The 13,134-nt window shown below is 39.9% G+C and overlaps 1 protein-coding gene across 6 annotated transcripts in view; it reads right to left on the reverse strand.

Annotated features, from left to right (window-relative positions):
- DCL1 (dicer-like 1) overlaps window positions 1-11,793 on the reverse strand; it is a 55,104-nt gene extending 43,311 nt beyond the window's left edge. For 2 of the 6 annotated variants that reach the window (XR_016041565.1, XM_020668546.2), the window contains exons 1-4: window positions 11,497-11,792; window positions 11,346-11,400; window positions 9,821-11,204; window positions 9,174-9,287 (exon numbers count right to left, since the gene is read on the reverse strand). Coding sequence is in view for 4 of the 6 variants with exons in the window: in XM_020668546.2 (XP_020524205.1) it covers window positions 9,174-9,287; window positions 9,821-11,161 (1,455 nt within the window). In the remaining 2 variants the exon portion in view is untranslated. Of the gene's footprint in view, window positions 1-9,173; window positions 9,288-9,820; window positions 11,205-11,345; window positions 11,401-11,496 lie in introns of all 6 variants that reach the window. The other 4 variants (XR_016041564.1, XM_088848250.1, XM_020668547.2 and 1 more) reach the window with 3 other exon arrangements.
- Between the last annotated feature and the right edge of the window lie 1,341 nt (window positions 11,794-13,134).

Genomic DNA, 13,134 nt, shown 5'->3' on the forward strand with positions numbered 1-13,134 from the left:
CCCTCTCTAGCCAAACTGGATCGTTTCCTTGTCACTGGATTGAGAAGTTGCTCTTCCATATTCACATGCTCTTACCCTGCCTAAACCTACCTCAGACCATCGCCCCATTCTTCTTGATATACAAGCTTTTAGTAGGGGGCCCAAACCCTTTTGGTTTGAACTGGCATGGTTGGAAGAGCAGTCCCTTGTGACTCTCATCCCCAGTTTGTGGAATTCTTTCTCTTCCCAAGTCTAGGGTAGAGAGGGACTCAAGCTACAAACCAAAATCCAGCTGCTCAAAAAGTCCTTGAAAAATTGGAGACAATCTCGGCCAGGGAATTACTCTCACTTAAAAAGCTCTTGGCTCAACTGCATCCAAGACCTTGATAAAATTGAGGAAGTCAAGACCCCTGTCAGACTCTGAAGAACAGTTACGAACCCAATCCAAGCTGGAATACCTTGCTACCATCAAGAAACAAGAGCTTTTTTTATACCAAAAATCGCGGGTTAAATGGTTAAAAGCAGGGGATCAGAACACTACCTTCTTTCATCGTATTGCCAACTGTAGAAGGAGAGAGAATCTGATACCCACAATTAAGGTGGATAACAGTTTTCTTACCCAGTCAGTTGAAATCGAAAATGCCATCCTGAATTACTTCATGTCCCTCTATTCTGCCCCTGTGGGACTCAGGCCTAGGATGACCACGTTGGATTTCCTTTCAGTTCCTGATCTTTTGTCCAACGAGTTGGAAAAACCTTTTAACTTTGAGGAAATCTCAAGTGCCATTGATCAACTAGCTAAAGACAAAGCATCGAGGCCAGATGGCTTTCCCATGGCCCCATTTAAATCTTTCCTGGGTACTTTCCTACCAGACATCAGGAGTTTCTTTGAAGAATTCTATCATAGGGGGATCCTCAATAAAGCTATCAATGCTACCTTTATAGCCCTTGTCCCCAAGAAAGAAGGTGCAAAAGAGCTTAAGGACTTCCGTCCAATTAGCTTACTCAACTCTTCATACAAAATTCGGGCCAAGGTATTGGCCTCGAGACTCAAGCAGGTCCTTCCTCTCATCATATCGCAGTCCCAATCAGCTTTCATCCAAGAAAGGCTAATCCTGGATGGTGCGTTGGTTGCTCATGAGTGTATCCACTCTAGGCACCTATCCAAGAAACCAAGATTGATTTTCAAAATCGATTGGGAAAAAGCTTATGACCATGTGGACTGGCAATTACTGGATGAGACTAAGGTAAGAATGAACTTTGGCCCTCGATGGAGAAAATGGATAAGAGGTTGTATTTCTACCCCCCAATTTTCGGTCCTTATAAATGGCAGCCCTATAGGTTTCTTTGCTGCCTCAAGGGGGCTATGTCAAGACCCACTCTCTCCCTTTCTTTTCACTATAGTTGCGGAGGTTTTCAGCAAATCTATCTCTTGTATCAACCAGGAAGGACTTCTTTCGGCTTTTCTCTATAGCTCACAAGGCCCATGGGTATCACACTTGCAGTATGCAGATGATACCTTAGTTTTCTTAGACGTGGTCCCCCAGCAAATCGAGAACCTTAGAATCTTCCTCAAATGATTTGAGAATGCCATTGGCTTCAAAGTAAATATGGAAAAATCTAAGATTATGGGAGTGGGCCTCACACTTCAAGAAATCAATTCCCTGATTCCTTCCTGGGGCTGTAAAATAGAGGACCTTCGTACCACTTATTTGGGAATCCTTTTAGGTTTAGAGAAACCCAAAAAGAGACATTGGGCTCAAGTGATTGATAGGGTTGATAGGCGTCTAGCTGGATGGAAAGGAAGATTCCTTTCCTTGGTCGGTCGTTCTACGCTGGTTAAGGCTACTTTGGCAAACTCCCTTGTCTACTTAATGTCCATTTTCCATATGCCAACTTCGGTGGCTAAGAGACTGGATCAACTGATGAGAAACTTTCTGTGGTCTGACCAAGCTGAAAAAACGAGACATCATCCTATCCCTTGGGACAAAGTCTGACTGCCCAAAGCCCAAGGTGGTCTAGTTATCAAAGATCTAAGAAAGCATAATCTGGCTCTTTTGGGGAAGTGGTGGTGGAGATTGGCCACCCAACCAAACTCCTTCTGGGCACAGGTTTTTCTGAAGAATATAACATTCCGGACCACTTTTGGGTTCATGAAAGGCCCTCACGGAGTAAGGCTTCAGGAATTTGGAAATCCCTCACCTCTTCTCTTGCTCTGTTCAAGAAAGTGATTCGTTTCCATCCTAAACACGGAAACAGAGTTCGCTTCTGGTCTGATCAGTGGATTGGATATGCTCCCCTAAGGAACCTTTTTCCCAACTTGTTTCAACTCGCTTCCAACAAAGAGTCCAGTATTGCAGATGAAATGGTCTTGGCAGGGGGGCGTAGATCTTGGAACCCCTCGTTTCGAAGGAATCTTTCCGAAGAGGAAACATTAGAGTTCACTCTATCGGCTGCTCTTCACCCGGTGCTCCTACCTATATCAGGGAGTGATTCTTTGGTATGGACACTATCCCCATCTGGTAAGTATTCAGTAGCAGCGTTCTATAATCTTCTTATCCAGCCTCCTACTATCCCTCTAAATCCTATCTCTCCCCTCTTCAATGTGTGGAACACAATAGCTCCTCCAAAAGTTCAATCTTTCAATTGGATTGCTAGCTGTCAAAGGGCCCTCACTCTTGATCAGCTCCAAAAAAAAGGCCTGCCACTCCCAAACAGATGTGTAATGTGTATGACAGAGGAGTAGGCTAACCCCCACCTCTTTCTACACTGCCGTGTGGCTTACGAGCTTTGGACACTGATCCTACAATTGTTTAGTCTCAATTGGGTCCTCCCTCATTCGGTAAAAGACTTATTTCTTCTTTATTCTAGAGGTCCTTGGCCCAAAGCAGGTAGAACCTTGTGGAGGGCAACTATTGCTGCTACAGTATGGGTTTTATGGCTTGAAAGAAATGAGAGGATCTTTCAAAGGCACAGAAATGAAGTTTCTGAGCTGTTTAAAAAGGTTACATCACTTGTAACCTTTTGGACCTCCACCCATAGGACCTTTGGTGGGATTCCTACGAGTTCTTTCCTCAAACAACGGGACAATATTATCAAAATTCAGCATCTCAAGCTAAGGCAACCTCACAACTGGTTACCTCCTCCAGAAACTGCCATTAAGCTAAACTTCGATGGTTGTTCCATTGGAAACCCGAGCCTTTCAGGAGTAGGGGGAGTTTTCCGTGACCACAATCAAAATGTTCTCTTGACATACTCAGAATTTGTTGGACATGGAGATTCACAATTCGCCGAAGCCTTGACACTCCAAACGGGCCTAAAATTTTTTAATCCATCTTGGGGCCAATCCTTAGTGGTGGAAGGAGACGCAAAAAACATTCTTTCATGGGCAGCAGGCACAACCACCCCTCCTTGGTACCTTTCTAGAATATTTGATGAAATTTACCACTTATGCAGGGATACCAACGTCTGTTGGAGGCATACTTGGCGGACGTCGAACGAGTTCGCCAACTTTCTCGCTAAAGATTGTGCACAACGACGACCACACTTGGAAGACAATGAATGGTCCACCTCTTTTTTTGCACTGGACCTTCGAGATCTCCATGGAACCTAGTTTTTTGGTTGTACGTTTCTGTAACAGGGCGCGCTTATAAGCCCAATTTTGTATCCTCCTTTTTGGTTACAGCCGCTTCAAAAGGTTATAGATTGTATAGGGTTTTTGGCGTAATTTTTAGACTGAGATACCTGTCTCGTAGGTATTCTTGGTCCTCTCCTCCCTCTTTCTGCTGTATTCTTCAACTTTTATAGTAATACAAGGTTAACATTATCAAAAATAAATAAAAAAAAACCAAGGAATAGGTGGAATTTATTAAGAAAAAACTAAATGTATATACCTGAAAAAAGAACAAGGGAAAGTATGTCGTAAACAATCAACTCCACCTTGTTGACTTGTCGAGTACTTCATCTCTACTCGACCCTCTACCTTCTCAGCTTGATTTACCTATTACTACAAGAAAATAAAAAAGGACTTGTACTTCCATCCGATAATTAAGTTAGTTTCCTATGCTTCACTTTCATCCTCCTTTTGTGTGTGCCTTTGATCTACTTTATCCATTCCTATTCCCAACAAAGTTGCAGATGCACTAGCTCATCCATAACAGAAAGCACCCATGATTGAGGAAGTGATTGCCTTAGAGACGCAGTGAACTTGGGATGTAATTGATACACCAAAACGACAAAATGTGGTAGGATGCAGGTAGGTGTGTACCCTAAAGCACAAACAAGATGGTTCGGTTGAGAGAAACAAAGCTTGTCTAGTAGCTAAGGGTTTTACACAGTTATATGCAGTTGACTATAAGGAGAATTTTGTTCGTGTAGCAAAATTGCAATCAGTAAGAGCAATTTTATCTATTCCAATAAACAGGAAAGGGTCACTCTACCCTTTGGACCCCATGAGATCTGCAAGAGGAAGTGTACAAGGCATCACCACCTGGATTTTATCATCAAGGAGAGAAAGGAAAGATCTGTATGTTGAGGAAAGCTATATATGGACCGAAGCTATATGTGGATTGAAACAATCACCTCGGGCTCGGTTAAAAAAATTCTTTATGCCAATATGTCAGTTTAGAACTCAAAAGAGTGTTTCTGATCATTTTGTATTTGTTTTTTGAGAATGTTAACTGTTATATATATATAAGTAAAAGAGTACAAAGAGATAAGAAGAGAGAGAAGGGGGGGTAAGAGCGGCTATCCACGTGAGAGTACATTGAGGCCTCTAAAAAAAAGGGGGGGAGGGGTGGGGGGAAGCGGGGTGGGGGGGGGGAGGGAGAGGACAGAATCCAATAGCCTTCTTTTTAAAGGTTACAATAATAAAGACAGAGCAACCACGAAAAAGAAACTGATCCAAAAATCCAAAACACGATCCTAAGATCCATTATAGGCTGCTGCTTCCTTAGCCAAGGCGTCCGCTGCCTGATTTGACTCCCTCCATATATGCTTCCATGAGACGCATGTACCCCCCTGCCAAGGTGTTAAATCTCATAAAAAATGTGCCCTAAAACCCAACGAGGGGGGGAGGAGTTGTTGGCCCAAGCAATCACATTCATGGAGTCTTTCTCAATGGTCACTAACTTGGATCATTTTGTATTTGTTAAAAGAGATTCTTCTTCTACCACAATAATGATAGTGCATGTGGATGATATTGTGCTCACATGAAATAATGATCACGAGACTCAAAAAGTGGAAGATTTCTTGGGTGTTTTTGACATCAAGGATATCAGACCAAAGAAATACTTGGAATAGAGGTGGCTAGAGCTAGACAAGGAACTTGTTGGTCTCAAATGAAGTATAATCTTGATCTCCACAATGACACAGGCATGCTTTGAGCCAAATCAGCACAATCTACCACAGAGGTTAATCACAAACTGTATCGTCAGCAGTCAAAGCGCCGGAGTAACCCTGGTGTATATCAGAAATTAATGGGTAGACTTATTTATTTAACTGTCACACAGCCAAACATTACATATGATGTAAGCGTGGAAGTCATTTTATGCACCCACCATGCTCCCATAACTCGGAAGTTGTGTATCACATTTTCTGATATTTTAAACCTGCTCCAGGCAGAGTGCCACTTTATACCAGTCACAATCACCTTGATCGACAAGGATTCTGAGATGCATATTGGGCAGGGTATTTTCTTGATTGACGATCTACCAATGGCACTTTATGACTGTGGGTGGTAATTTAGTCAACTGAAAGAGTTAGAAGCAGAGTATTCTAGCTCGATCTTTAGAAGAAGCCAAGTATCGAGCAATAGCAAGTGCTACATGTGAAATAATTTGGCTCCGTTCTCTTCTTCAAGAGATGGGTGTTAATGTATCAATTCAGTTCCTATTCCTCTACATTGTGATAATCAAGCGGCAATTTATATAGCCTCAATCCTCTATTTCATAAAAGAACCAAACACATTGAGATCGATTGTTTCATCACAAAAAAGGTTGCTTCAAAGACAATAAGTACTCCATTTGTTTGCTCCGAGAATCAATTGGCCAACGTACTTGCCAAGGCTTCTAATCGAGTTCCACTAAAAGATACTTCAGGCAAGTTGCGCATTTATGATATATATGTTCCAGCTTGAGGCAAGTGCAGTGATTGTGATAGGGCCACAATTATTAAAGAAACTTGCAATGCACTATTGTGGGCCCCATGCCCATTATAGAAACCTACACGTGGTAATAATGCACATTAACCAATGATCCATGCACTTTTGGAAACTCAAAATAAACCAAATGTGTATACTATTCTACTCTGTTTGGACGATTTTTCTGTTGTAACCCCTATGCATGTTGACATATATTGTAATCCCATAAGGGATCCATGTCTATATATAAGCCACATTGCCCCATGATGTGTGTAGAGTGAAAAGACATCTATATTTACACAATCTTGTGCTTGAATATTACTTTCTCTCTCTTCTCTTCTCCCTCAATCTTAACATAAATGGTTGTATGTATATTTAAGATTTAGTACTAGTTAGAAATGGTAAAGAAATAGAGTATTCTAAAAGGGATGATATAATGAACAGCACTTAGCTCTGATGATGAGATGTGAAGGTAGTCCTCACCTTTTGACAAGATAAAGCCCCAGCAAGACCATAGTTACTGGGATCTCCCAACCAAGTGGTTGATCCAGCTTTAGAAGCTCGACTAGAGCTCCAAAACACCGGATCTCGATTCCAAGAGTTTCTTTAATTTGGGGATCTCGATCAGAAAATTTGAGGATCTTGATTCACAAAATTAAGGATTTTGATCTGCAAAATTGAGGATCTAAATCCCAAGTTAATGGGATCCAGATCCCTATCTTTAAAATCATGGGATCCAGGAGTAACAAGAACCTAGATTCTAAATAGTGTGGGCGAATGATTATAGTAAAAATTCATTAAAATGGGAAACCCCAAATATAATATCACATACAACCTGCCTCTGGTATGAGCATGTGTGTATCACTAACCCAGCATCGACGGTCCATCCTTAAGGGTAGTCAAATAGTAGCTCAGTTCTAAGAACCTGCATTTACCAAGAATATGGTTCATGTCCACTGTCTAACTTGATAACATACAATTGATGACTACAGATGTGCATAACACCACACACAGGATGTGTATTGTATGAATTCAATAGCTAAAAAAGGTTCTTTCATTGTATTGAACGAATATGATGGTCTCTGTGAAGTGCCTCCTCGTTGTTCCTGCTGTTTGTCATTTCACCGGCTTCAGTTCACCCCCATTAGGGTAGATAAGAGAGTTCATTCTTGTCACTGAGAGGGAGGAGGGAGAGAGAGAGAGACCACAATGTCCCCCATCGAGGAATTTGAAGGACACTAAGCTCATTTCATGCCCGACGACTTGAGACTTACATCCTCATATTGGACTTAAGTTTCTCTTCTTATGAACAAAATACATACCAATTACAACAAAAATTCAAAGAGAATTTTAAAGACAAGATTCTAGTATTTAATGATAATTTGGTTTTCTTTAATTCAGAAAAATTATCATATTGTTCAATGGAATTCATCCTCGAAGCAGAGTACCATAGTTATGTGAACTCCAGGATCCTCGATCCTAAGCGTGATGAGAGCCTTGATCCTGGACTTGACGAATCACATTCCCATATTGTTTAGAGTTCTCTCCTTGAGCCAGTTCAGATTGAGCTCCCTTAATGTTGGGGAACTCAATCCCTTTACTTATGATGTAGGGATCTAGATCTCTCATCTACAGACCATCAAGCCTCCCTCGATCCCGCGGTCCTGCTTCTAATCAAGGAGCCACCCTTGCTCCCCGTCCCGGTAACTTTGGGCTGGACAGCTTCACCATAGCTTTGTGCAGAAATATACGGGTTTTCAGAGGAACCATGAGTTCAATGAAAATAAACAGACAAACAGGAGCACGGATGAGACATTTTTCATCCATGTTTGGGCAATGGATTTCAAGGACTTTTGGTCTATCGATCTTATGGCAGTGTGTATGTGATATGGGGCATGTTCTGTCGATTCTTCTAAGAAATATCAAACAATTCATTTCTCTCTCCATTGAAGGGAGTTTTCATAGGGGTCAACAAATATAATATCAATTTGTATGAACGCAAAGTTACTTTTCCAAAGTTTCCAATAAATGCTATCGCACCTCAGTAACCAATAGATGTCATTTTGGTGGAACACGACTCCCGAGGTCAAGGGCATAGGGATGAATGTCAGAGTTTGTTTGCAAGATAGATATGGTGAAGACCAGTGTTCCATCAAGATTAAAACTTCCTAGATTACATGTTAGGACAAGGGGTTAAAATCTTGGATGGAGGAGATAAATTGAGGCATATATTGCATATCCTCTACCCAAGTCTCTTGATAAACGGTCCCTCCAAAGTTTCTGAATGGAAGTACAAATCACCAGGTGTCTTAGGCAAGAAGAGATCTTCCCCCTTTGACTGAATGGAATTTGAAAAAGCCAACAAGGACTAATCCAACCGACAAACCAATAATTCAGGCAACCATCACAATTGAGCTATACAACATTGAAAGGCATAAAGGAATGTTAAATAACATAAGGACAAAGTATAAGTGCAGCACTCTGCACTCATGCAAAATTCAGCTCTTGCGCAAGAATTGGAGCATGAGACAAGCCAAATATGAGTTTCATTCTTCTCAAGGAAAAATACGTCTATGTAATAGAATATAGTAAACTTCTGATGCAAGCGCATCTAGCTCTAACGCAAGAGTGCTTAGGAACTCTCATATACCCACAGGCCAAACAAAAGTTTCATTCTATGCAAGCGAAAGTACGTCTAACATAACAGAATGCTGGGGATTTCTGATGCATAGGTATCTAGCCAAAGGTGACAGTAAATCATAGCATTACATCAATAAACATAGATTGGTATGTTCTATTGAGTGAAAGTATATAGCATATATTACCTAAAATAGAGTATACAATCTCATAATCATCATAAAGGCTATGCATGGTGGCATCTGGGGCACGAAAGTCAGGTGAAAGGATATGAAATACAATCATAGAAATGGAAAAATCAAAAGACTGCATTTCTAAAGTTTTACGAATCAAATATAATACCATGAGGAGACCTGATAGTTTGAACACATTGCCCATCTAAAGAAAGAAAAAACATGATAATAAGCATATTTCGTACCTCTTTTGACTCAAACTCACGTTGCCACCTTCGGGCATCCCAAAAGTCCTGACCCATCTCACCACAATAATGACCAACATTGTAACCAGTTCCTTCACGTATAACTTCAGCTTGCTGGGAAGAAAAGGAAAACGCAAATCACCAGCAGAAACAATTCGTCGAGAAAAAATCTTATGCAGAAACAATTTGTCAAGAAAAAATCTTATGCCATGAGACAAGAACATGACTGAAATATTCACCTAAGAAACATGCTCAAGAAACTTTTCCCATGGTTCGTGAAAGAAAACGATCCAAACCATCCAGAAATTCAAATGAATCAATAAAGAAATGCACTGAATATTCCCTAAGAAACATGGAAAATATTCAATAACTGAAAGAATGGGGAGCCTACAGACATGCTCATGAAAGGAAACGATCAACACCATCCAGAAATTCAATAAAGAAATGTAAAATGCACAAGAATGATAGCCTTATAAAAACAATAGGCTTAAAGGCAACAAAAAAATATAATTCGTTATGGATAAAGTGTTTAATCTCTTATGTTATAGGTAGCAATTTATTACTGTTTGATGTTGTGTTTGCCAATAGAAGAGAATATTAACAAGATAGCAAGCTATAGAGAAACAAGAGGGAGATAGTTGCAATACCTGGTACACGAGAGGGACCTTTGGGACCAAAAATATGGCCAGAATCTTCTTATTGTCACTGAGCATTTTCTTGTAAACACTTTTGATTAGAAGAACAGCTATAAGGGTCTTTCCTGCACCAGTCTCCAGAAAAGCTATTGTGTTCTTCATTTTTGCTTGCTCCAAAACATCTAACTGGTATTTCCTAGCCTGCTCTTCTGCAGGTTTCTCTTTCTTCTCATCGAATTTCTTTTCAGGACTGCTAACTTTATCTGAGAATCTCTGCTTCTCTCTAGCTCTCATTGAGTCTCTCTCAGGATCAGCCTCCCAAGTACCATGTCGAAAAACCATCTTCCCAGATCTATCCCTCTCCCAATACCCTCTTTTATCTCTACCCCTCCAATCTCTATCTCTCCTCTCGCTAGCTCCCCTCTCTACTTTGCCTCTACCCATCTCCTCTCTTTGCATCTCTTCTGAATCACTACATCTCTTTCGATAACAGCAATCCCTGTCTCTCCTCTCACTACTTCCCCTTTCCCTTTTGATCCTAGCTATTCCCCCCCGCTCCATATCTTCCGAATCCCGCCCTCTCTTCCTGCAAGAAGAACTTCTCTCTCTAGAAAATTCACGGCGACAAACCGAATAATGCCTTTCATCAATGGTTTCACCGTTACATGATCTCTTGTTATTCCTATCCACCGACTTCCAGTCCCTCTCTCTAGGCCCTTTAATCTCTATTTCCTTGGGCCCATCAATTCTTCTTTCCACATCAACCAATGCACCAGTGGTGTTCGACCTCTTGTTTTGGCCACAATTAGAGTCGCCATTAAAATGTGAGAGGGGAGGAGTTGTTCCACAACTATGGGTCTCCTTCATAAGCTCTTTAACGTCAATTTCAGATTTCTCAATGCAATGTTGCTCAACGCCCTCTAAATAACGCAGTGGACTACAGCTCTCCTCCAAATTTCTCATATTGTCAATCAACAATCCATCATTCAAAGACTGATTCTCCCCATTCAAGGTCTCGGACCCTGCACTAACACACACATCACTCCTCACATTATCAAAGAACTGATCAATTCCCTTGAAGAAGCTGGAATCAATTGGTGCTTCACAAATGGGGTTGATTTCCTGGCTAGACGCTTCGAAAAAAGAATCACGTGATGCATTACCATTATCTATCTTCTCATAAGACAGCGGTTCCCCTGTCTTAACGGAAAGCTCTCCCCAACTCATAAAATCATCAATGTCTTCACAGGCATCAAGCCAATACGAAGCTCGGTGGTCAGAACCCATCTTCTCTTCCAACGAGCCAATTCGCTCCCCCGAGCCCACACCTATAGAATCATTCTTGTGCTCCATTTTGAGCACTCACTATTTGTAATATCGTTACTGGACAGCATACCTATTAGTTCCATGACATGCATCAACAAAAATAAGAAAGAAACACAAACCAACCAACAAACATGAAGAGAAGAAGAAAGAGAGAGAAACGGTTAAAAAAAAAGGAAGCTTTTTTCCCTAAACTCGAACAAAAAAGCCTTACCAACAACAAATTCAACCCATTTGTTGGCAAAACGAAAAATAAATTACCCCTACACCTGCAACCATTATTACAGTTTGATGAGAGCAAACCCACAAAACATTTAAAACCGCAAAACAGGGAATCACATATTCAAAATAAGGGTTCTTCTTACCAGTCCACACTCCAAAGTCACAACTCTCCAAAGTCACATCGCCGCCCACTCTCCAAAGTCACATCGCCGCAGTATTTCTCCTGGCTTTCTCTCTCTAAAAACTCCACACAAAAGGCCCAATTTTACTAGGAGAGTACTAGGAGAGAGAAAGAGAAGAAACTGTTCCAATAGAAGCGGCAACCAGAGAGAGAAACGCAGAGCTTCAAACAAATTATTTTTCCTTTTACCATGCTTCCTCCCGCCTGTTGTACCTTTTTTTTGACCACCTGCTCTTCTCTCTTTATATCCATCTGCACAGGGGGAGAGGGGGGGGAATATGGTACCCGCTTTTTGCCGTTGGTAGTAATGACTAAACAGCCCCTAACAATTATTATTAATTTTACGAAATATCCTTATAGATTGCGTATTTACTTTTCTTCCCTTGAGGGTTATGCTTCACCTATACGCGTTCTTTTTTTCCTTTATTTTGGGAAATTTACGCTTACATAAAAATACTTAATATTTAAAACGGTTACTTTAGGATGCTCACATTATAAGAATTTTATAAGAGCCCAAATTAGAGTCCATCTCAAAAAAAAATTACTAGAAGAGGTTGTTTTGATGCCTAAATATCTTAAAATTTATTATCTCGACATCAAGATGCATGGATATGAGAAAAAAAAATGGATACTAAGTTTTTGAAATAGTGATCTTGTAACTCAATTTTCAAGATTTTTAAGTTTTTATAGAATAGATCCATACTATTTTTGAAGCTTTAAATTTTTTAATTAAAGATGAAAAGATATTTTAAGGCTATCACAAAGATTTTCAGTTTTGAAACCATATTTATCGACACTATTTGAAGGTACGCTTTATTTTAATTGTTTAGAGCCTCAGCTCTATACAAACCGCACCTTTTTATAATGAGCAATGATATCATGCAACCGTTGTATAGTAATATGATGCAGCAACGTTAAAAAACCATCTTATGGCCATTTGTTTGATCCAAATTTTGAAATATATACTCTTTTCACTCTAATGAACAATCACAAAAAAAAAAAAAAATTGAAAACACAGCCTAGAAGTATTTTTTTAGCCCAATTAACATAGGCCGTTCATTTTGGTGAGATGCTTAGATTTAGGCCTTAGAATGATTTTGTCATTTCCAATTTTGTTGGATGGCTTTATTATCGTTAAATGAACAATGTTAAAAAAGAAAAAATTGATTTTGAGTTTATAAAGGCTAAGATCTTGAAATTCACAAAATGAATGGTCTAGATTCGTTTTAGAGGGACTTATTTTGACCATATCTAGGCTTCAAATTAAAATTTTTTTTTTTTTGGGATTGATTATTGAGATGAAGAGAGTGTGTGCAAAATTTGAGGTCATACAAATACCACAAACATGGTTTTCTAGAAGTGTCGTTGCATTATACTATGATACAATTGTTGCATTGGATCATTGCTCTTTTATAATTGTACTCAATAAATTTTCGACACTTATATACCATTATTTTATAATATAACATTTTTTAAGAAATGCATGTTTTATCATTAGCATAGGTGTGAAATCATCCACATGGGACGTGATATCACCCATATGGAGTATTAATTGCGACTAATGTGCTTTATGTGGGTCATGTCACACCTTATGTGGATA

This window comes from Amborella trichopoda, chromosome 9 (assembly GCF_054954075.1).
Source record: "Amborella trichopoda isolate Santa Cruz 75 chromosome 9, AtrichopodaSantaCruz75HAP2 v2.0, whole genome shotgun sequence".
NCBI lineage: Eukaryota > Viridiplantae > Streptophyta > Magnoliopsida > Amborellales > Amborellaceae > Amborella > Amborella trichopoda.